General features: G+C 27.8%; 1 protein-coding gene across 2 annotated transcripts in view; it reads right to left on the minus strand.

The window, feature by feature from the left end:
* The window catches only part of LOC132952870 (uncharacterized), a 237206-nt gene that overhangs the window by 113854 nt on the left and 95544 nt on the right, over nt 1–27808 (minus strand). For both annotated transcript variants that reach the window (XM_061025345.1, XM_061025346.1), the window contains exons 4-6: nt 27562–27669; nt 17003–17091; nt 5509–5625 (exon numbers count right to left, since the gene is read on the minus strand). In XM_061025345.1, coding sequence (XP_060881328.1) covers nt 5509–5625; nt 17003–17091; nt 27562–27669 — 314 coding nt within the window. The remainder of the gene's footprint in view (nt 1–5508; nt 5626–17002; nt 17092–27561; nt 27670–27808) is intronic.

Genomic DNA, 27808 nt, shown 5'->3' on the forward strand with positions numbered 1-27808 from the left:
TATCTGCCAACGTCTTGGTAATTACGTTTAACATAACATTACCTTTATATTTTATTGGATGCTCTACGTGAATGAGATTTTTGATGAATGTCTTATTCTTATCACTATAGAGTATATAGGTACTTTATTGTTTATGAATAAATCGGTACTTCGTCCCTCGTGACGAGGTCAATACAATAAACTTTGCTTCTTTATTAATAATAATAATAATAACCCACCGAATCCCACGCGATGCGTAAAAGTTTAAGTACGAAAAATAATTTAATAACTATATGAAAAGTGCACATTGTTGTAGTCGTTCGTTGCGACAACTACAAAGCACCTACGATGAATGTAAATATGTGAAGGAAGGCAAACATAAAATATAAAAAGGACTCAATGACAATAGTTACTCACGACACCCATACGTACTGAAGTGCGTGCCCAAGGCACCTAGAGTGAGATAACAAACTAAGGACATTTAGGTTATTACATAAAGGTACGCATGAATTTAATGTCATGGACTCATAAACAATATTAGGAACGAAAATGGTCGCAATGACCTGGAAAAATTTTTGTAAATATAGGTAATATTTTACAAAAAAAACTTAAACTGAAATAACAATACTATACCTAATATTATTGTGTACACAATTATGTACACATATCGCACATAACAATAACTAAAAACTCATATTAATATCAGTGATGCGAGTGAATAGTTTTTGCCACTGTGATATGTATCAGCCTATTAGAGTGGCCAACGCATAATCTTTTACAGCGATTATGTTTAATTTATCTGCATGCAGTTTTTTTACTTTAAATATACAAAGTTAAGATTAATTTTTCTAAAAAAGCATATAACACCCGTCAACGAAAAAAAACCCTGAATAGTTGAAGGAACTAAAGATTGGATTACATTAGAACAAGGTCAACTCTTAAATTAATATTTTATGAGCAATATCAAAGAAATTATTAATAATGTTAATTCAGATTTGGAAAATACGGCGAAAAAAAAATAATTACAATATTTAATATATATACCATGTGAACGCTGGTATCGTTATTATTTTTGTTTATAAATTATAATAATAAGCCAACATGTGCGTCGAATTATTGTAGTTTAAAACTAAAATTACTATACTTATACCATTTTAATAGAAAAGACTGTGTCGTGAAAAAAGATTTTTAGAATCAATGTTGAAAATTATTATTATAATATTAGAAAATATTAGAAATTCTTAATTATAAACTCTCATTATTTGGAGGTATAATTTGCATTTTATAATTTGAAATCATTACAAACAACATTTTGGAAAAAAAAATTATCTGTTTTCGTATTTATTTTATCAACATCATGTATTGACTTCAAAGTTCAAATTATCTACATAAAATAAAAATAATTATGTAGGTATATTTATTTATAATAAGTATTTAGTTTTAAAAGAATTTCCCGCAGTAAATAGTTAATAGTAGAATATGGTATCTATCACATATATCAATCAAATATAATTAATAATTATATATTATAAATATATTATATTGTACTAAATCGTATAATATTATCGAAATTATAGTGTTCGGTTGACGAACCATGGTAAATATTTTTTATTAGTCATGTAAATTATATCAGCGTTTTGATAAATATGCCGCATAATAATAATATTATCGATTTGGTCAATTAATTTGATACAACTAAAAAACGGTCAAATATTACACAAACAAGACACACTCCTAGAATTTAACGAAAAGAGATAAATAGTTAAAATAATCGCCATTGAGGAAATTATAACAAAATAATTAGGTGTTTTAAATTAAATTAATGTTTTATAAATTTACCTAAGTTCTACTGTGGTTTAAAAATAATGAATTTTTGCTGTAAAATTGTTTTATTTGTTGTTATTATTGCAACTTATTTCAAAGCGATAAATGCAACTACAGCTGTATTATAAATTATAATTAAATTTCTCAACATTTACAACTTTACAAGTTAATTATTATAATCATTTTGTTTTTAAAACTTATAAATAATAATATACCTTATGGCTTATAGTACTTTTGAAGTTTTTAAAACAATTGTTACTTTTTTCAACATTACTCGTACGTACTTACGATCGAAATGGATAAAATAAAAGTATAATTTAAAAAATACCGTGTTAATAATACGCAATAACATATTGAACACTTTGAAACACATAGTTTAAAAAAATCAGTAAAACAAAGTAGTCTAAAACAGATAAAAAAAAGCTAGACAGTCTCGTAAAAGAAGTGGAACAAATGTATATTATGTCAAAAATTATTGAACACATTTATTTGCTGAATATAAAAATGTCTATTCTGCCGTGTTTCCGCTATGAAGTTGTGTGCGTTTCGAATCTATACCTAATGGCTAATAATATACTCTCCCTATCTAGTATCGTATTATACCAATCCCTTGCGATGTGGCTGGGAATTAGGAAACGGAAATTGTTCTTATATGATATTGTTTATGCGTATATATGTATTTTCTATTGATATAATATGGCGAATAATGGGAATCAAAGAAAATTATATAAAAAAGGTACATACTCTATATTATGAGGCTTGTAAGTATCAGATACGATATATTATTATAATTGAAATTAATGTAATAGTCTAATACTATTATGTATATTCAATAAATGTAATTAATCGCGCTGTGGCGAAAAATCGACTCACCGTGGACGCTTCGATAGTTTAAATTGAATCTCTGACAATGTATAGAATATTGTAGGCGACACACGACCAGATGTTGCAGACAACACGTCACAGATATATTATTATATTAGATAGAAATATCTCACGACAAGTCACGACGACGACGACGACGACGACTTACTACGGAAAGTTTTTACAGACACAACATATAGACGTATATCGACACTATATTATGTATATCAACACTATATAATATAACCACGTAAATACGCGAGTCTAAGGCTTTTACGGGCACGTCTGAATTATAGAAATCAATAAGCTTTCATGAACGATGCCATATTTTAGTAAGGAAAGTTGTTTATACAGATCGTACGACGACGTTGTGTAATACGTTCAACAAACTGTAACGGACAACTGAATAATATAAACACGTGGCGTTTTGGTTGGTTGTGACTTGTGGTTATCCGGTTGTGTTCAAACTTCAAAGGCCGAAAAACATAGTACACCCACACGATGGCACACATAATATTATTATATACGAGTATAGGTATAAACACCACGTATCAGTCGTATATAATATTATACCTGCGCAACGTGGGTATAATGTACCTATAGGTAAAATACCTAAATGTAAAATTAATCTCTTCGATATTTTCTGAACAAACCCTAAAAGAGAAAAGCAATTGTACCTTGATAGATATAAGGTACATAATAATTTATTCGAACTATTTTGATTTAAAGATTATGAAAGAAAAAGTATCACACACATGTTGTAAGTACCTACCGATATTATTACCGATATTATATTTTTAAAACTAAACAATTCCGCTCTAATGGGTGAGGCCTAGGACCCCGCTAGTCCCCCTCCCCTAAGAATGGCCCTGAAAATCTATATATTATTATGTGGACCTAGCTGACAACGAATATGACAAATTTTGTAAAAAAGTGCTCAAAACTTTTGAGCTGACGCTGTTTATATCGTATTGTTTCTTCGTCTGCACATGGTCGTGTCACTGGCTGTTTTTTGTGAGCTATTTATCAAAGGATATTTTTGGAGCTAAACCATAGGGGAAAATGGTGGTTTCACCAGCAGTAGTATAACGCAAATTTCGAAAACAGTACTGCGAAGCCGAAGGATTCATGTTACGATCCGGATTATATCGTATTACTCGCTGGCACACGAAATATGTTACCGCTCTTTCACTTGATAAATTAATTTTGTTTCATCGCACATGTATATTAACATAATATTACCTAAATACATGAAATCCATTGAGTACATTCCGCACGAAGCACAGTTCACCTGCATATGGATCCGAGTAAGTCAAACAAATAAAGTTTTATGAAATATTCAGACGAATTAAAATTTCCAACTATGAATAAACACGGATTTGACGAGTCTATATATACTTATACGCACAGTCGTGTAATGTCGTTAAATTAGTTGGGTCAGTTTGCTTTTTCAAGAAGTTCAGTTGAAAATAACCCCGTTTATAAAGTACCGTCATTTTTTTATTGCTTTGCTAAAGTCACACAATTATTTATGTATGTATAAATGTTTAATGTGTATATAGGTATTTATTTGATAATTTCTAACTCTAGCTTGTGTAGTAGCTATACAACATTACCATAAATAAACTAATTGTATGAACTATTCTAACTGATAGCGGAAAATATTTTCTATCTTACATAATTACGAAGAATGTTAATTAAATGTAACGACTTTCAAAAATTGAGCCAATATCATACACGTTAAATGACAAAAAACCCTGAGTTAAATTTAAATTCTATGATAAATCATGTATTACTAATTTTCTTTTGATTATGTTTATTTATATAACTACCTATTAGTAACTAATTTTTCTATTAATAATACGGAATATTGAACTAAATTTTGCCAAAAACACTCCGTTAATCATTTTAGTCTTTCGAGATTATTTTGAAAAGTATTGCGGTTTTCCTGCTTTTGACATACCAAAGTAACAATCAGATCAATTGTTTTACCATGGACAATCCTTAAAGTGAAAAATGTATGCCTTTTTACTGCCCTTAAAGTGTCGTCGGATACATATAAAAATGCACATTGTTGTAAAACTAATAATTTAATTGTTCGTCCTGAATATAAATAATAGTAATTGTAAACACACGGCTGGTATCCGATGATACAATACATAATTTGTTGAATAGTAATAATATAGTATGGAGCGTTGTAGCTGGTTTATTGTATAAAGTTAAAAAATTGATCACTATTTTCAATACAATATTTTAGAGAATCGATACTTTGTAAAATTCACCCAATTTTATATATAAAAATATACCAAAACTAATTTTGTTTTGAACACCAATGGCTTTATACGACACAAGACGTTTAAAAACCTAAGTATATCTTCATTTTGTTGTATATTTGTATATTTTATGCCAATTGATCAACGTATAACATATAGTATGTACATTTTATGTGTGTATAAATGAATTATAATACGACGTATGAATTAAATTCACATATTTTTAAATAATGAATTTATTGGTGTGAATTAAATTTGAATCAATCACATTTTTTTTCGCCAATCAGATATAACAGTTCCGATAACAACCAACACAAACTACGAAGTATTGATTATTTTCAGCTAATTTACATATTATAACAATAAAGTATATTGCTGCAAGAAAAAGGTGTGACACATATTTATAATTATTATATGTATATATGATACATATAAAATATGACACTACATTTGTACGGGAGATATGTCGTGGTTATAAATCACATTTCATAAAATATTAAAAAAATATCATTATGGGATACATTTTCAATAGATTAAACTAATTAATTATAACAATTTGATGACTTACCTATGGGTGTTGAATGATTTTTATACAAGTTACAAGGACATGGGCTATCAGTAGTTGTATCAATAACATCTTTGTTAATATTGCATTGCTGTATACAAATGCTAGACGAACCGCATTCTAAAAAAAAAAAACAAATACATGGCTGATAAGTACTTAAAAATTATAATAATCCCTTTGGAATTATGATAAAATGGTCTTCTATGTATATAATATGAATATATATAATTTGGTAAAGAACTATAATCCATTTTAGCAATTGATAGTTAAAATTAAGTGGCTTTAATTACTTGTATAACCTACCTAAATGTATACAAGCGCGAGTATCAATTGTGTTGATAATATATTTTGAGTGAAAATTAAACAGTCTACATTAACAGTTGTAGCTAATACTTAATAGTATAATATACATCAAGAAAATCTTCTAAAAGATTAAATTTTATTTGAGAATGTTAAGTTCTTACCTTAAACATAGTTTATACAAACAGTTATTCATATAGCCATACAAAAGGAAAGAAAAACGTAATAGGTACTAAAACAGACTCACTTAGATAAATTAAGTCATTTAATTAATAAAAAATAGTAAATAAAATAAAATTATGTGAGAATAAATAAATAAAACATTACTTATAAAGTATTTGAGATTTGAGTATATAAGGTTTATTCAAAATGTACATAAATAAGAGCAGAGGTTCGTTTTTTATATGTAAACATCTAAAATATAACGTTTATTAGTAGAATATGGGTTAATTTATAATATTGTAATTTTTAATCGGAGTGCCTATGACGAAATACATACCTAGATATAATCGTTAAGACCAATAATTTCATAGATTTGACTTAAATTGGATAAATTATATTATGCATGTAAAATCAATAACCATTATTTACGGGTTCTTATTGAATGCCAAATTAATACGTTTTAATTAGATTAAGACCAAAAAAAAAATATATTATTATATATAAAATAATATATTTATAAAATATGTTCATTGATAGATTAAATAAAATGTGATTATTTCATTAAAAAATAACATAAAAAGGAAGATTAGTAAAAAATACGATCACAAAGAATATTGATTGGGATTAAACAATACTAATACGTCTTATATATTATTTTCAGAATATAAATAGGGGAAATAAAGTTTATTAGCTTTAACAGTAAAACGTAAAGAAGGTCCTCAACTGAATTCCTGCTGAAAGCTATGAAATTCGCAGTACGCCAGTTTTCGACAAAATCTCGATAATTTTTCAGTAAATCGAGTTGCGCTTAAAATCAGTTTCTGATCATTACTTTTTAAATTTAAAATATCAATAACAATTCAATAGTGACTTGGTGGCCCAATGTGAGCTATTAGAAAATCGATAAGAGTGCCCAACACGTTTCAAAATAAAACGCGAAGATTCATATTTTATTCATTCATGTAAATTGTTAAAATATATTGTATTATTTTATTATACATTATATTATTGCGTTAAAATTTTACTGGTTGATGGTGCTTATACTTTAAGCTTAAATTTAGTCTTCATTATATAATCCATGCCATCCATACTAATATTATTAATGCGAAAGTAACCCTGTCTATTTGTTGTGTATTAATACATGCATGTTGTGGACGGTCAATCCCAGGGGCGTCCTTAACAGGGGGTGAAGGGGACGACCACCCTCTCCGTAAGTCGTGAGATGTTCTGATTTTTCTAATAGATAAATACATTTTATACATTTTGTTAATTGTTTGTACACTGATTATACAGACCGTTGATGCAAACATCAAATATATAGATTGTATAAGCATTTGGATGTTAAGTTTACGTTTAGCAAAGTGGTATTCAAGACTAAAATGTTATCCCCCCCCCCATGGAATTGACCTGAATACGCCCCTGGTCAATCCAGTATACACCTAAATACTCGAATAAAATATATTATGAGACATCGTCGAATTTGGTACATTCTGCTAGGCTCGGTGCGCAGTGGCAATTGTCAAACGTCGCGGGGGTTACGTTGTGCTATACGTTGTCCTATGAGACATGTTTGTATTTTTTGTTTATTTTAAAGTTATCATTACCTAATAACTCATTTATCAACGTCGCGTCATCGTTAACCGCAAACTCGTTATCGAGGTTTGGTTTTAATTAACAGTTTGCTTATTTCTGGTGTGATATTTTCTAAATATGAGCAACAATAATACTGTCGTTATTAATGATTTTTTTTCAACGTTTGCTCAACCTAAATACTCACAACTAGTCACTGTTTATAAATTATAACTAGTTTATTACTATCGTTTAAAATTATATTTTATGAATTAAAATTCTAAGAATAATATATTCCTATTCAAAATATCAAATTAAAAATGTACGATGTACAAAAAAGTAAAAACTTCGAAAAATTATAACAATAAAAAAATAAGAAATATAATGACTCTCTCGAAGTATTGTTATGTAAAGATTTCAAATTATATAAACAAAATATTTCCAAAAACATTTATATCTTTTAAAAAATCAATCTGAAGTATTCACAAATATTTTATACCTATGGCAAGATTTTTTGCATAAATGTATTGAGAAATAAAAAATAAATTATATTACTGTGATGAAATAAATTATGGTGCTGACAATAAAAACAAAAATATTATGCAAAAACACATTTACACAACAACGTATAGATATATCATAATATCACATAATATATTGCGTTTAGCATATTATTATACAATTCGTCAGGATTACAAAAGAGTCGTAATAATTTAAATCACGAACTTAACAAAATTCCAAGTAAAATCTACGTAGGAAAAACCATCACTATGGGTCGACGAGTTTGTATACATAAAATGAGACGGATGAAACTGGATAAGAGTTTTGGGAAATTTTTGTTTTGGATCGATTTTGATTGTAAATAGTCTATGATTCTCTTCGCAGAAGGTAAAAGAAATTAATAAAATATAAATCTTAAATCTTAAGAACAAAAAGTTATTTAAACTGAGCCGATAAAAACGGTGTAGATTAAAATATATCGTTATAGTAATACTGAACATTGATCTCGACCCAGCTTCGATATTTCCACAAGTAGCCAGAAATTTCTTCACAAACTGCAGTAGTGGTTACCAACTACGTAAATGCACATACAATTTATAATAAATAGTTAGGAATAGAATAAACATATTATATACGACGTATATTAAACGTAGAATACTTAAAATATGGGAGGATTTGTGGACAACTATATTTGTAACCGCTAACGCATTATATTTCGTGTCTATCTCTCCGGGAAAACACGTGTTGCACGTTAGCTACGCTACCACAGTATCCATAAATATATATAGTTTATAGGTAGGTACCTACCTATATATTGTTATATTACATTATACACACACGTTATCTCTTTATTTACGTATGATAGACCACCGATCTCCCAAATCAACAACTTCACATTCCATTCTCACATCTACGAATTCATACCTCTTCTCTATAATTTCTATTTCAATATGTTTTTATTTTTATTAAAAGTAGAAACCTACGGGTTGATAGCCCCATGGTTAACAATTGCAAATGTATTAATAAGTAATACATTAATCTTAAATTAACACCAGTAAAAACAACGAAAACATGTTTTTATAAAATATCAAAGTAGGAACAATATAAAGAATAGCAAAAATATGGTTAAGTTCTAGGTGCATTGGCAATTCACGTCATCCTACTTATAGTTACCAGGTCATCAGGCATTGATTAGCAGTATGGTTAGTGGCGCATGCCGGTATAAAGAAAGATTTGCTTTACGTAAAAAAAAACAATACAGTAAAGGAGAGACGCGTATCTTCTCTTTGAGGAATCTATTTTACCAACAGTCACTTGCTATGAAAACTCAAATAATTAACTTTAACTCTTCAGCCAGAATGGACAATTTTAGGTATAATAGAACCTGGAAATAATCATGTGGTATAGTAGGTAAGTGGAACCTTTTTAATATACAGGTACCCAGAAAAAGACAATATTTTACAAGGTAAACTCTCTACAAGATAACTGTAATTGATTGGTTTGTGGATCCACAATTCAGACGCATATTCTACAACAGAGCGCTCTAGAGCACAGTGCAAAGACTTAATAGGCGCAACTAATTTATACTAAGCTCAAACATGTCTAACAAAACCAAGACCTTTTAGTGACTTGCAAGATAATGCTTATACCTGCGAACGGGAGGTTAATTATGTATTAAAAACATATTGCTTAAGTCACTAACCCTACATATTATTATTAACTTGGTACAATACAAAATAAATAAGCTGACCTACAACAGGCAGTGCGTAAACAGTTTTCTCAGTTGCAGTCCTTATTGTGATATAACGATAATATAATATACATATATTATATGGTAAACGAATAAATAAATAAATAAAGGTACTTATATATTAGTTACTTATTTATTATATATTATTATTCATTGTATAAACAATTTTAAAATTGTAGGTACCTATATAACAAATGTTTAATGTATATTTATCATGTTTACGACTTTAATTATTTAATATAAAAAAATCAAGCCACGATAATGTTAAACAATATCGTATTAAAACAAATCATATTTACATTAGTTATTCAACTAAATGATAAGTACTCTTTTACTGAAAATGTGTATTGCTTTAGTATGTTGTACCTTTTTTTTTATTGATTCGTTAATACACGAGTTTATGTATTTAAATAACCTTTCATGCGTATTAACAAAACCGATGAACACTACTATTATTCAATTATTATACGCCATCTCACAAAAACATATAAATATGTATATAAACGGGCAATTAATTGGAATTTCATGAGTAGAGATCTGCCTTACAACTTGAGTAGCGCAATGTAGTGATATACAAGTGTATATTTATATCAAACTGATAGTGCCATTTAATTTAAAAATCTTTTGACATGGAAAATTAAGTTTTATCTTAAGGTCATTCAGACATGATAAATGTTCTTGAAGTCGTTGAATTAATTTCATTATTTTAAACAAAACTAATTTCATTTGTGCGAATATCTTAACAACTTAAATATAAACGAATGGTTGTTTATAAATTTATTTATACATATATAGATATATAAATATGTAATATGTACATTGTGTACTTATATATTGTAGGTACATGCATACAAAATAAATTAAAACTTAAACTTTTTCGGAAAAAAATTCCTTTGAGCAATTTATCTTTTAAATATATTATTCATATTTGGTAACGTGTATAGCCAAGTAAATTTATGTACTACAGGAGGGAAAAAATTGATATTTCATAGCGTTACGTTTTTGTATTCTGTATACGGCACATCTGGAAATGAGATAACACATATTATTATTACGTGGAACAATATAATAAAATACCTCGATTTAACCTGTTAAACTATGTATATGAATTTAAGACACATCGTTTTCAGAGTGAACAAAAAACAAACTATCCAATCCCCAAGGGTGAACCGATAACAACATACAATTATATACAACTTATTGTTCCTAACCTTAGTCGTGTACATTAATAACAGTAAATCGAAAAACAGTTTGGATCCTGGAAACTGTTATGGTATTCCGTGAAAATAAAACCAAACAATGATGGGTAGGTATGAACGTTTTTTTAAAATTTTTATAAGCTTATAGAACACTTTTTTAGTATATTCCCAAGAGTATAATCTACACCTGTGTGACCAATTTAAGTTTTCTTATCGATCTGCGGTTTTTGTACGCGGCCTACAATGACGATTTTTTTTTTACAAAAGGACAAAACATATTATAAATTATAATACATAATACTATACATTTTTATTCATTCTCCATCAAAAGCAAACGATGCATATATGTATGCATTTATATTACATCCAATAAAAAAACGAAATTCATATATTTTAAACCTAAGCTATACATGGACTCGAATAAGAACTAAAAAAAAAAACTAAACAAGGGACAATTACCAAAATTTATAATAACCAACAAAGTCCCATTAATGGAAAGTTTCCTAGACATGTAAAGTGTAAATATTTATATAATTTAACACATACATACCATCAATTTTGATTATTTAAACCTATACCTATAATCTATATAGATTGCAAACCTTTTTTTTTAATGAATAATAGTAATACAATATATTTTAATCACTTGGTGTATTGTTATAAAAAATGGTATAATGTTTTAATTCCACATTATTCAGATTATTGAATCAAACTCATCAATTAAAATTATATATTGTATATATATAGAGTTTATATTAAAGAGGAATTAATGATTTTATGCAATCGTTTTTGTTACGACCTAAATGAAAAAATATTCGTCTTTATAAAATAAATATATGTTTTATTATTAATTATCGAGAGATATCATTAAATGTGTTTTACAATAATCCAATATACCATACATGATTATATTAATATAAAACAAAAGTATAATTACATGTACCCAATTTAAAATAAAATACTCTATAGACTATTTCAGTTCGGTCTTCGATGTATACCAATAGCTACCTACTTAATGTTGTTGTATACACTTTGTAGTATTCCCAGCATAAATCACAATCTCTTAACATTTTTTGAAATAAATTCTTTAGTTTAATAAATCAAAGTTCTGTACCATGTTTCATATAAAAACGCCGGTTGAAAAGGAAATTGTGGATTTCATTAGGATGGTAATGTATGATTAGTATTGAACAAAATTTAAAAACTTTTATGCACTCAAAATTACGTAGATACTAGTTAAGAAACCAAAACTAGTCATAAAATTCAACTACATGATACTTATCCCATAACATGTAATATTGCCTAAACTTCCGACTCATATCAGTTTCTCTGCAGCTTGTCTACTCATATTTTTTCTATAGTAATTAAATTAAAAATCATAAGTAGGTATCTAGAGATATTCAAAAAAATATTTTTAATATTATATAGAAGGTAAAATAAAAATAGTTAACTAACGCATTGTATAACTTGCAATAATGTGCTATAATAATAATATATTGAAGATTTAAGTTTAAAATATAACTAACTACCTAATAATTACAAACAAAAAAAAACCAAAGTAAATACCTAACCTTGGACTCCAACATGAACATGTTTATTTGAAGAATAATAAAAAAAAAACCTATGGTTACACATATATAAATAAAATGTATAGGTAGTTTTAATTATGGTTAAATAATGTAAGACAATTACTCAATATAGATAAGTTGTATTTCTAAAATTATATAGGAATAAAACAAAATCTTGTTTAAAATAGTATTGATAGTATAAAATAATTGAATCTGTCTGCTTCAAACTTTCAAGTACCTAGAACTTTGATTAATGACAACGTATATTTAAAATATTTTCGTTTTGATATTAACCCGTCGCTACTTACGTGGGGTAAATATTTTTCCCCAACAAACTTGACATGTGCTTAAATACGCTATCGGGTTTCTAACGAGTTTGCATCATTCAGCACATCATTCCGGTAACATAACTGACTATAAATTGATGACAAAAAAAAAATTATCTATGCAGTCTTATATAATATACCGGTGTAAGTTTTTACTCCGTGTGAGTAAAAGTGGTAGCGGAAACCACGTGAGTTGTCACGGGTTAAAAATTACCTACTGCATATACACGCGTTATTTATTAACAATCTTGAAATTCGAATGATACTAATAAATTAGTATATCGTACCAAATATTTACAAAATTAACAATTTAATATTTATTATAGTGCACATACACATAATGTATTATAAATGTATAATGTATAAGAGTGATGTAATTCCTTTAAATGGTAATATATTAAAGGATGTATAAGGAAGAAAACGTGTCATGACTTCAGTTTAATACATCGAAAATCTAGATAAGTTAACGAAAATATATTTATATGGTATAAATAGGTACTTAAAGTAAGACAAATCAAATATGCATGATTACAAAATAAACAATCATTAACATTTGTCTTCATTGATAAACCGTGTTCTGCGAGACCCATTATCTTCTCGAAGAATAAATAAAAATAGACTATAATCATTGCCAAATTATATAATACTCAACAATTAATGTTGTGCACTTTAAATCAAACAAGGTGCTACATAAACTATATATATATATAATATGCCGAAAAATGCAATGCAATATTTTGAGAGTTAAACAAAAGTAAAATTAGATTCCATTTTTTATTATATTAAAAATGTGCTGCTATTTATGTAGTGCCAAAAAACAAAAAATCATATTAAACTTAATTAAAAGAAAAATCTTTTCGTATATTTTAAAATTAAAAATTATATACATATATTTTGACATTCTTCATCACCTATCTCACCAGATTCAACCCATCTCAACACGAACTAATATAATTAAGAATATACTAAAATAAAGGAAATAAACTACGCATAATACGCCGTTGTATATTATTTTGTATATCATACACCATATAAATAATAAATAACCTTCGTTAACGTTTTGTTTTTTACGTGACATAAATAATATAATCTAACTCGAAAATCCACGTATGCAGATAATAATTACAAGGCTAGAATTTATAAAGACCAAAAAAAAAAAATGCATGAATACAATTTAAAATAATTAGTTAAGCGCTTAATTATATCTAAAATACTAACAACTTGCAATTGTTTGTAAAAGAAAAGAGCACTTTTAGTACTCATTATAAACGATAGTCAAACTATATAGCTCAATTAAAACAAAATAATAATAAACAAAAAATATATATATAAATTACATCAAATGTAATTAATTTTATAAAACATCTGTGATTTTTTTTTAGAAGTATAAAAAATAAAATAATTATGGTTTTATAACAAAATTAATTAAGTATTGCTAATATTACAATAATAGACAGCTTCAGGAAATTGACATATATGCATCGCCCAATGCACTCGAAGTACATATTAGTATAGCCTTGCTTCGGATCATAATTGGCTTAGTCTTCCTGGATATAGGGGTTTATCGTGGGGCTGACAACCCAAAATTGTGAAAAACTATGTTAAGAAACTAATACAAATGCCTAGAACAACAGACAAAATAGTATTAACGAACGGAATCAGGGACAGATTATGGGATTTTAAGATTTCAACACGGAACACACTCAGTGTCTTCAGAACAAGTGAATTCCAAAATCTCGTAAAGCCGTACAGGTATTGGCAAGCTATAACTTAACAATAGCAACGTTCCTGGAAATAAGATGAACTGGCGCTGAACATGATGTTTGGGGGGGGAGGGGTTTACCATTAGCAATCATGAATAAGAAAATAATAATTCAAACATAATTTTTAGTAGGTACACAAAAATTATCGTAGAAATAGTAATCAAACTTAACCCCATATCTTGTATAGGTACAATAAAACCAAAATTTGAACAGATTAATGTAAAATTAATTCGTATTTAACGTAAGTTGATATTAATGATCCTTTGAAAAAATAGAAAGTCTAAATACGTCAGAGTTAATTAAACCTAAGCGGAGATAGTAACATAAAAATCAAGAGCAGAAAATCTAACAACTTATGCGTTGTTAAAACACTTTAAATCTTAGTTATTCTCTAAGTGAACACAAACAAGGCTTTTCATAGCAGTGGTAAGACCAAGCTTAAAATATGGTGTGGAGTATGGCCACTAACAAAGCATATTGATAAAAGATTGATAACTTTTGAAAACAAGATTTTGAGTAAAATATGTGGTTCTATTTTTGATAAGAGACAAAAGAGGAATAATAATAAAAAGTACAAGAAGAAATATGAGTGTCATGGTTTACAAACTTAATAAAAAATCCAAAGAATTAAATGGTACAAAGTCTGGAAATGCAAAGAGAAATAAACAAGTCATAAAGAATAAATGCAGCAATTAAATGGAATCCAACTGGGAAGAGACTAAGACCTAAGACTAGTTGGAAGGATAAAGTAAAAGGGGACGTGGAACAACTTTAGGTGAAAAAAACTGGAAAGAGCGCTTTCAAGATAAAGAATCTTTTAGGTTTTTTGAACAGCCACAAAGGATCTTGATGAACCGTAAATCGAAATACGAGACTACTAAAATAACGCTAGTAAGTAGCAGGTACCAATATATTAATAGAATATAAAAAAGAAAACTTAGAATAATAATAATAAACTATAATATTTATAACTTCACTTCAATTATATTTAAACTAAAACCATTTAGAAAGTATAATATTATAATAAAACAAATGAAGTTGTAACGATATGTACCATTTATTTCTTATGGTTTTAAAGAAAAAAAATTAGAAAAATCCATTATTTTTCATGTAATACTTATCTTAATTATGCATAGTACCAGCTATTTAAGTTTATTATTTTATTTTTATATGCTTTAAAACTTGGATCGTTTTGGTTTTAATATTTATTTATTTTTTAATTTGTACTAAAAGTTGGAAGACAAGTAGACAACAAAAAAGTCTGAGGCACTCGGGGACTGCCGCGGTAAGGCTATTGCGTAGCTAGCATAGCGTAGCTATGTATCATGTAATATTATAACTATTTATTTTTGTATGCTATCAATTCAAGTTACACTTTTTGAGCGCGACGACCGAAAAGAAAATGACAAAATGAGTTTTTTTTTTTTGTTAATAATGATAGATAAACACCGTATATTGGCTTATATCGGAGCAGCCATACACGACGGGCGTAATACGCCTAGGCAGAAAACGTCGGTCGGCTTGCGTATTTTGCCATTGCGGAAAACGCCCGTCGTGCACCTATAGCTGCTCCGAGCCTCCGATATAAACGAATGCACTTTAAATTCGGCGGAATACGCCGTGTACAGCCCCGGCATTAACTGGTACCTGCAATTAATATACCTATACAAATAATACCCGACGACAATAATAATAATACCAACGCAAGACAACGAACGACATACAACGTGTTCGTAGCTGCGCGCCTGCGCATGTGACCAATTAGTATGCAATACATTACAAGTTAACCGTTCACGTCAGTTGTCGACGATGAACTACTTTGACGCTCTCGCCGGCAGCGTGTTCGAGGTCCGTGCTCGTATGAAGCCACGCCCCCATCGCACAAGTCGGCCTATCGTTGCGTAGCAGGTACACGACGCGCATGCGCCTTATAATATCTTACGCTTACGGTCACACTTTTTCCTTACGAAAAATTTGTTTCCAGTCACCACGCCAGGACCGCGATAAAAGCTATGCAATAGCTTAATAATAGTACCTAAATATTACAACTTGGATAAGCAGCCATTTTCATTTTAACAAAAAATGCAGTTATCCTATTTTTGCTTAGGACGGCAGTATAATATTATATTATATTCTCACCATAATATATTATTACTATTATTACCACGTTTACAACAACGACAAAACATGCAAACGCACACGAATTCTAAGCAGATGTCGTAACTATTATTTCTAGTGCGTCGCGACGTTCACGGCGGCGTTTCAAACATCCACGCATTATGCGTACAACATAAAATGTAATATTGTACAAAATAATGATTGTATAGTATAATATAATATGTAACGTCGGTTCACTTACCAGCAGTGACGTTGACCACGGGTACTTCACATTTTCCGCCCGTGAATCCGGCAGGACAATTGCATATCGCGATCGACCGGCCGACGTGTCTGAAAGAACACACACGTTATATAAACGTTTTAGCAGAGAATCCCATTAATTAAACTTCACGACTATTTGTTTAGCAACATAGGCCCTGTCAACGGTTTACGCAGCTCATTTATCACACTTATACATATACATATTATATTATACGAAAAATGTGTGTTTTTGTGTGGGTTTGTGTGTGCGTGAGTGTGCAGCAAACCGCATCTACTTCCCCCGAATAATAAAATTCGTGAAGTTTTTGAGCTTTTTATTATTATTGTTATTACATTATAATATTCCAACCCTAAAATTTTATATTTCTACCCTTCGAGCCGGTCGTCGTTTCTCACAACCGGAATATATTAATAGTCAAGTGCATTATGCGTATCAAAATGTTATACAAGGTGATTCTTTTAGAGGTCAACATTATATTTGTTTTATTATCGTTTTTGAAACTAAAAACTTAGTGATTTTAAGATATATTACACGAAAATATTATTTACAAAAAAGTTAATACTTTTGGAGAAATTGCGTGTTTACCTTTGACAGTATTACCATGTATACTATAAGCTAACATGAGTATACCGACCCTTAGGATTGCAGGCTCAGGATTCTTGGAAAGAGTGAATCGGTGAGCGCTCTATCAAAATAACCAAAATAATTAATTCACTGGGTATAATCTGGTGGTTGTTGAAAAATAGAATTATAAAAAAGGATATTTGTATGAACTGGCCGTGTCGGTATTTGATGGAGCCATCAAAAACGTACCGATGAATATTATTATTACCAACGAAATGGGCACTATATGAAAAGCATGGTATTTTTTTATTTTTACTGTCCATTGAAACTAGTAAAAATAATAAATAACAAAATTTAAACTCTCGATGATTTATGTGACTTGTCGACAGCGTCGTAAATACTAAGCATTTAAAAAAGCGAAAGTTTTGGATAATTCCCTCAACGACCAAATTCTGCTCCACTGAACACTCAGAGCTCTGATTTTGGTCCATTATAGCAAAGCACATTGTCCAAAAACATTTTAAACCGTAAAATGTGGTATAAATCTATCGTGCGGACCCTATTTAAAGTACGTTGAAAATTAAAAAAACAACACACTACACTACACACACGAGTGTGTGACTACGGTTCGTATTTAATGGTTGGATTATAATTTTTTTTTATACTAATAGAACCTATCCAAATTATTGAAGATCAATAATGATAAGATAATTGAATGAATAATTAATATTTTAAATTTAATCAATTGAATTTTAAAGAATTGTCGTAGGTATTCAATGTTCAGCAACCGTTTAATACGGTCCATGCACTAATATACATATTTTACATATTTGTATCATTGACTTCGATTTGATAGAATATATTTTTCATACACTTTATAATATAAAATTATGTTTATCGTTTGAAAAATATCATACAAACAACAACAGTTTTCTGATTTATTGGTATAGAATTAAGAACACAAAACAGTGGGATAACGGAAATATTATATTGACAAAAAATGTATTTTGTTTTTTGTTGTAATTTATAAAGGAATTAGTGTAACGTTTTCTTCAAAAATTTTGAATTTACTTTTTTCATACAATTTATATATAATATTTTGGATTTTTTGAGCTTATTTTAAACATTGTAAAATTTCAACTTTTTAATTTTTTTTTATCTGTGTTGATGAAATATATTGTTCTATGTTAAAAAAAACTGAAAATGTAATACAAGGTTCATAGAAAGTTTTCCTTAAAACAGCTCATAAAGTTATATTTATTTTAAAAAGTTATTTATTTATCATGTATAGTTATATTTTAATTTACGTAATTTGTATTATATATATGTCTAATTTATCAGATATTATCATAATAAATTTCAATGTTGTTTAGAAGTGTTTATGTTCCTACCTTAAGTATATTATATTCGTATAATATCCAATAGAGATTAACACATAATACACACTGAATATATATTCAAGTTTTAATCGGCATACCTACCTCTATTTGTTAAATAATACTATGAAAATAATAATAATAGAACTAGGCAACGGGGAAGATGAATAATACTAAATTAGCTTTTCACTGATCTTTCGACAGAATCTGGTTGTTTTTTTAAATAAACGATAATTTATTTATGTTTAGTATGAATGAATAATTATTCTCGACAGAGCTCGGTCCACACACAATTTGTTGGTTTTTCGTTTAATATAAGTTTTCCATACACCATTGTAAAACCAATATATTCATCCAGTGGTAAATTTAAGGGGGGCTGAGAGAACAAGGTTAGTAAATTGGGACGTTTTAAAAAAATTGTGTCGCAAAATTTGGAAAAAGACAATGCCCCCTCCAAAAAAAGATTCTAGATCCACCACTGCATTCATCGTTCCACTCAGAATCTAAAACACCCTTAAATCCAATAGCTCTATCTTCAGCTCGAATCAGATTTTAAAACATTTTAACGAGAATCAACACTAAATAATAATTCATCAGTTCATCAATCTGTTTTAAACTTTTGAATCTTTATACAATATAATATTTAAGTTGCCTTAATATTGTATATTATATAAATAATTTTACTCTGTTCCTATTTTAAACACCACGGCATTTGTAACATATTATAAAATTTGATTGGATTTCGTATTTAGCTGGATAACCTATGCAGCGTAATGTTGAACACATATTATTTCGCACGATGTAATTGGCGATTTTTACCACAGATATTTTAAACTACCGCTGCGGTAAAACTAACCTAGTATAAAGGTACTATATTTATACCTCTTTCTGGAAAAATACATCTGGGAGGGGAGAGGGGAGAAATTAAAATAAATGGTATTAGATTCCTAAATATGTAACCGGCATCATTAATACAATTGTTCATTTAATTTTTATTATTATATTCATCAAAGCATGTTATCGTTATGTTTTCTATTTTATATTATTCATATTATATTCAACTTGAAATAACATAAGCATAATATAATTATAGGTATAATCGGAATTTATAAAATGAAAATTGTAAATTGGTTATCAAATTGACATCATCAACTGCTAAAAAAAGATTCTACTAAAGTCCCCCAAAATCGATTATTGGAACCTTTATGTGAGAAAATGCCACTCCTATCTCATATTTTATTATGATAAGTATGTTATTTATATAGGCAAATTAATTAATTTTCCTAAATTTTACATATTCTTGTCTTCAATCATTGATGTCTAGTTAGATATCTAATGTTTTTTTTTTTTTTGTATTGTACCACAGATTTTATTTTCTGACACTGAAAAATTGTCTAAGTCTTTGACGTATAACATTTTATGAGATAAAATTAATCTAACGTACCTGACAGTGTTTATCGATACTTTAACGTAACATTCTATCTTCTTTAAAACTGATATTACATTTTTTGAATATTATTTTTTTTTTTTTGTAAAAATGTATTTGTTTTAAACCATACTAATAATTTCTAGTTTCAATTTAATAAAAAAAAAAACAAAAATGGTGGGTAAGTGGATGTCGCTTTGCTGTAGAGTAGGTTACAAGTGGGTCACTGTAATGGAAGGTGTTAAATTTGAATACAATGATATAATATCATTGTATAAGAAAAACGATTCTGAGCGAAAACGGTCAGTCAGCCTATGATATTACCAAGTATATTTGATGATATTATTGTGAATAAAGTAATTTATATATAACCTATTTACGTGGAGCCTTGTTTTAAATTGTCTACCCTTAGCTATAAAAGTTGAACTACAAAAAGAGTCAAATTATTTTCAAAATTTTAAAAAAACATTCAGTGGAATTTTCAAGAATCTACAGTCATACGTTTTTTAATTACAACAAAATAAGAAAATCGTTACACGAGAAATCAAGTGAATATCAAATGTTGTAAAAATATGAATTTCAAACGCTAATAAAAATTTAATTTGAATTTCTTGTAGACATTTTTTTTTTTTGATAAAGGTAGACAAACTTATGGATAATCTTGTATTACATTTTCAAATCTTAGAATTCTCAACTCAAAATAATTTGCTAATTTTCGTGGATTTTTTCGTATTTAGTCAAGATTTGAAGTTTAAATGCTTATAAATAAAAACTGTGACTAAGGATTTTTAATATTTTTCAAATGTCATTGTAACAATATAGTAGGAGCCTTATATTAAATTTCAAGCTTTTTTACCCAACAAATAAAGTTTTATTGACATTCATAGAAAAAAAGACTGATAAAATTGGAAACCAGAAAATGTTTCTAAACAGTTCAAAACATATAAAAATATTTTGAAAATTTGATCGTATATATAAAATACAAATATTAACAACCAGTGAAAAAGTCATGTATACGTTCATTATTTTTAACGTTACACCAAAAACTAAAATTTGATTTTGTCAAAAACTGATTTTGCGTAAAAATTCCCGTTTTTTCTTAATTTATATTTTGTTTTTCCGGGTGCATTTGAAAACTATTGGGATTTTTAAATTTTGACCTCCCAAAAGTACCAACTAGATTCACTTTCCCATCAAACAAGATACTGAAGTTGAAAATCAAAGCATTATTTCAACTACTAATCGTGTACACAGACACAAAAAAAAAAATAAAAAAAAAAAAAAACACACATCATTGTAATATCAATACATTCATCGCTCCGCTCAGAATCTAAAAATGTATATAAATAATATATTAAAAACTATTAGGTATTAAAAATGACCAACATGCGTGTGTTTTTAGAAACAATCGACCGTACATTTAATTAAAATTAACTTTAACATTATAAGCAGGGCCTTGCACCCGTATAATTTATTTGAGTTTCGAGGTTTTGGGTGCATGATATATTCTGGTGTTCAAACACCGGAATTACAATATCTAACAAACGTTTGGGTGTTAATAAAATAGTTATTATTTAGGTTAATACGGGTATTCAGTAGTTCAGGAAAAACCTAATTTGTAAACTGTGTACTTCATTTTTCATGTATGTGTGAAGGACTATAATTCGCATACTTAAAAATATTAATACAAAAATACAAACTCACGAAATTTACAATGAAATAATAACAAGAAGCAAAAATTGACAGTTATAAAAGCAATTGTAATATAGCTACACTAATCAAATATCAATAACTCAAACAAAAGATTGACAACGTAAGACACAATTTATCACTTTTTAAGTTGATGGATAAACTTGATTAAAATGTTATTTAAAATATTCAGAAATTTATATAATAGAAATGAAAAGCTGTTCGTTGTTAACCGTATTAATTGAGAACGGCAGGACCAATTTTTCTCATTTTTCTTTAATGTTCGTAATTTTTTGAATGAGGTTTTTACGGAAAAAAAATTGAAAAAATTGCCCAAAAAATTGAAAAATTTGGGAAAATCATCGCCTTTTTCTATGAAATTTTTCTATAAATTACATTTTGTTTCTAAATGTTCGCTAGGTATAACATATTATAGTATAAATAAGTATTTTTTTCTTTATAATATGCCTCTGATTCCATATAATATAATTGTTATTATAATTCGATATAATAATTTTTACTTAAAATTTTGATATTTGGGTACTTTATTTTCTACATGCGTTGGTTTATTTGAACTTATACACTCAAAATAGCACAGTACTCGATATTTTTCCTCTACAGGGAAAATCTATGAATCATAAATATGTTTTTTGAAATAAGTAACCATGACAACGAAAACCTTACGAAAAATTAGGCAGAAACAAAACAATCTTGTATCCATACCGTTATACCAATACAATCTTTGAGACTTGGAGGGTGTTATTATTTATTTTTTTCAACCCCTATTATTGGTAGTTGGAGGGTATACCTCAGTGATCTTACATTAGTTACATATTATATTATTATATTACTATATTAATTAGAAGAAATATGGTCTACCCATATTTTTTTTACAAATTTATTTATAAAAATAAACCATTTTTGGCACGGGAAACGCCGGATGGGACTAATACACAATAGTGGAATAAATTTCGATTTCATGGTTATTGGGAGATGGTCAATTATACCCTTGATTCGAAGTGTGTAAGTTGCCCCCAAATGGTTATTAGCTAATAATTTTTTAATTGTTTTTTTGCAAATTAAACAAAAACCAATTTGTAATTGATTTACAAAATATTATCATAATTATTCACTATAATATGTTATGTTTTGTAACTCAACGAACATATAAGTAACGATATTCTTGATGTTATCATAATAATTTCCATTCACAATAATATAAACAAAATATTTCTTTAATTTTTATCAAATAAGTATAGGTATGTTATTGAGTGAGCCTAATTAAATGGTAGGTAATTCAATGATATATTGAAAAAATATTATTCTCAGTTAAATCTTTTAAAATTTACCAATAATTATAGCCGAAAGTCCACCATTTATTACAATATAAATAATAATACTATTTTTATCAATTATTTGAAACTATAGATGTTTTATGCGAGAAATGTGAGTTTAAAATAATTCACGCTCAGAGTCAACACTTAAAATTTACAAGTATTTTATTCATATTATTCAAAGTAAACTGTTATCTGTTTAAATATTATCCGTTTGTCTATCAGTGAATAGTTGGTACTTCTATCTAGGTACGTGATTAGTTTTTGTTACGTCTCACGAATTGTTGTGGAAATTAATCTCGCGATATGATTTGCATGTGTTGACTAGTGGCCGCACAAAAGCCGAAGAGAATAGGGTCGAAACGGGACAAAACCTAGAAGAGAACAAACATAAATGCTTGCTCAGGTGAATATTTACACCATCCTTCGTCATCATTTCCAGGTTATTGTAGGAAAAACGATAGGCAAGCACGATTATTGTAGAACCCAGTGGAAGGAAAACAAGATGATGTTATAAATGAGCGTTAATTTATAAAGCCGTCCGTCGCCCCACGTCTGTCTCCATATTATATTAAGTAGGTAACCATGGTAATATCAATCTAACTGGAAAATTCAAATTGTATATTTTCCAAATATTTACTATTATAGGAACTATGCATGTAAAAGTAGGCGGGGCTGATTGGGCGTAATATTCTCATTGGTTCCGATTCATGAGTGAATATTATAATATTAATGTTATATTAGTATGAATTAAGGCGATGATTTCTGAGCGATATTGGTAATCAAAAACTACTGCTGCTACCACTGACTATTATGTATAAAGAATGGTGACAGAGATGGAACTAAGTTAAATAGGTGCTTGATAATTAAATACCGAAAAAACAAAAGAGATGTAAACATTTTTGGAACGAATGACTAACATGAATATAAAACCTGTCATCAAACATTTCCAAGCTGCTTTTAGATTATGTGTGGGGAACATGAACTATATCAGTTTAAAATAATGTGTTTTATAAGTGTGAAATGACTATGAAAATATCGTGCAAGGGTATTCGTAATTGATCGGGAATCGGCCATATATGGTAATTTATTTGTGTAGAAATTAGTATGTGTTTAAAAAAATATTTTGGAAAATAATTTCGTGGAAATGCAATTTTGTACATAAATAATACATCGAGTCTATTGAGTTCCAAATGTTTAGAATACACTGTAATATTATTTAAAAATATTATTTTTTGTATTTGTTATTTGAACAAATGTATATACGGTCTTAAATGTATTACAGATGTACACATGTGCGTATTCCTATAATCGCGACGGTATCCGCATGCCAATGTACGTTACGAGACTGTGCTATTGCCAATTTATAAAAAAATATTGGTTCATGTAGAATTAATCATATTAATAATGGTGGGTACTGGCATTATATCTCTCTAGATTAATCTATTCATTCTACCTATGGATGTATATATAATATACTATTATACATACCTATATATTAAATGAGTATAATATTTAGCACTCTCCACTATTAAATATTTATTATTTGCGTGAATAATAGTATATACATTGAAAAAAATTATACAACTGTAAAAAGTACAACACAATAATTTTAGATGTTGAACTACTACAGCTGTTTAATAGCTCTATAATACTAAACTACAGGATATCGATGTGAATGAATATGAATGTAATATATGTCAAAATTTAAGCCCAATAATATTATGTCTTAGTGCAATTTTATTTTTGTTAAATAACATGATCAAATTTCTATTTATACCGATTTACTAAAAATATCAATTAATTTCTGGGTCCAACTTTTATTCAATACTTTATGTACATCATAAAAATAAATTTAAAAACAATTAATAAATCATATTAAGATCCCAATTCTTAGAAATATGGAAAGTTTACTAAAAATGTAAACTTTATATTTAACATTTTCTAACAAGAAACTTGAAAACTAAATATACTTTCATATTTTATATTTGTCTGTGAAATATTAATCTGAGGCATAATTTTCTAAGAAGCCACTTTTGAATATAAATTGAATTTTTCCGATTAATATTTAATTCAAAATAATATAGGTACCTATATTTTATTAAAATGTACGTTCCCATGAAATGATTTTCAAAACTGTAAGTTTTTATATGTAATAAATTCCAAAGAAAAATGTATAGATAGATGTGCATTAATTTTAACATCATTACTATATTTTTGATTTCCTCATTTTTATAATAATCTTATAATAATTCGGGTTGTAGTAAGAATATAAATTTCCTAAATTAAGGAGATATCACATAAATACCGGAAACTATATTTATGCACACCGAACATTGTAGTTTTTAAAATTATATCATACATTACAAACCACCGGATATGTTTTGCTCTGAACTCTATACCTATACTCGTGTCGTGTCAAATACTAGGTTGATCATTTATCCCTGTGCATAGGCTTTCATTTTTTAACCATTACAATTTTTGATATTTTTTGAAGTAAAATAAATTGCATGATAAAAATATAAACATGATGTACTTACTTATGTGATGCTCACTCACGATTAGTGCGGTTTAAGACACAATGGTTTGAAATAATGTGTGATATGGTCTACAGTATATTTTAAATTTGACAGATTATAGACAGAATATTCAAATTATTACAAGTTAAATTCGCACAAAATAAATATTTAAATTCTCTTAAAATAATTAATATGCTAATTTCGAATTAAAAACATTGTATCAAAAGATTAAAAACCAAAATAATTCTAAAACCGTTTATGATTGTTTTTCCTGAACTATTATTCTGTATATTATAAAATAAAATATAAACACTCCAGCAGAGTATACCTCGTTTTTACGAGAATCGTCAGACGAATAGCTTTTTATATTTTTTAATTATTAATTATGTTAAATCAATGCTACTCAACCGTGAAAAACAATTTTTGTGCTATTAAATATTAATGTAGTAAATGTGTCCATGAGTAAAAAAGCAATAACAAATATGAAAATTCATTATTAAAACAGCTCTATATTATTTTTTTGACACTCGTGAAATCATGCATTTTATAGTTTTGAATAACAATAAATATTTGAAATGGAATTTACAATTCAGTGAATAAGCCACTCCAATAGTTCCAATAAGTTGTAACGACCCTTCGAGATCAATAGCAATTAAAACTATAAGTTCATTATGAAGCAGTAGCACGTTAATCTAGCGGAAATTATGGTAACGAAAAACCCAGTTATTTTGTGCTATTGGTGTGTTTTGTAATTTATTTTCACACATCTTGAATTTTTACCCTCGAATTTCGAATATTATATAAGAATATGTCAAGTATTTTTCACAAACTCAAAATTCAAAACTTTTAGACATTTTATGACTTAACATTGACAACAGTATATTTGAATAAAACGTATTGATTTTTAAATTTTTTTAATTTCAGTAAAACATATTTAATTAATTTGTAACACCTAAGCACATAAATCAAAGAACAGAAGTTTCTCTTTTTTAATTAATAATACCTAAGTGTCTTCTGAAAATAGTACAAAAAAAACTATCGAGGATATTATCAGTTGTTACAAACAAAAATTAAAAAATAAAGTAAAAAGTTTCTACCTTTAAACTTGTAAAACTCAGCCAAGGACTAAGTTTTTAAAAAGGGGAATCGGATTATCGTATCGGAAAGAAACAACGTAGGTACTAGGTAGGTATCTGAATAAATATAAAATATTATGGACAAGTTAAAATGTTATTCACCAGTTTGATGTTTCATGATCTAACTTTTACATTAAAAAAATATACATAGGTATGTAGTATATACCTATATCTCAGACATATCTTATTATATCATAATATATTATTAAACAGTGTTTGTATAGCATAAATTATCAAGAAATTTCGTGTGAATCATCTAAAAACGATACCTTATGCGGTTATGCGAATATATACTATAATCAACCATAATTTAAAACAAATTTAAAATTCAAACAATTTATTTTACATTTATATACCTACTCATAAATAATAACGTTACCATAAAGTATTGAATATTTATTTTATTTTTTTTTTTTTAATGTAGAGAGCTATTCCCGAAGAAATCAAAAATATATTATACTTAGATAGGTAGTTTAAAATTAAATAAAATTTACCTGCAAACTCCACCGTTCTCGCAGGAATCTGTATTGTTCAGCTTGCAAATAGGACCATATCCACAATCCTCGCCAGAAAATCCAGGAAAACATGAACATTTATATTCTCTGGAATTAAAATTAAATAATTAAGCAAACAGTGTATACATTATAATAATATAGGTAGGTGCATTATAACATACATAATACAAAATTCATCTTGAGAAATTTATTCACCTAAATAATATTTAATAATATATTAGATTGT

Source organism: Metopolophium dirhodum, chromosome 9, assembly GCF_019925205.1.
Source record: "Metopolophium dirhodum isolate CAU chromosome 9, ASM1992520v1, whole genome shotgun sequence".
Taxonomy (NCBI): domain Eukaryota; kingdom Metazoa; phylum Arthropoda; class Insecta; order Hemiptera; family Aphididae; genus Metopolophium; species Metopolophium dirhodum.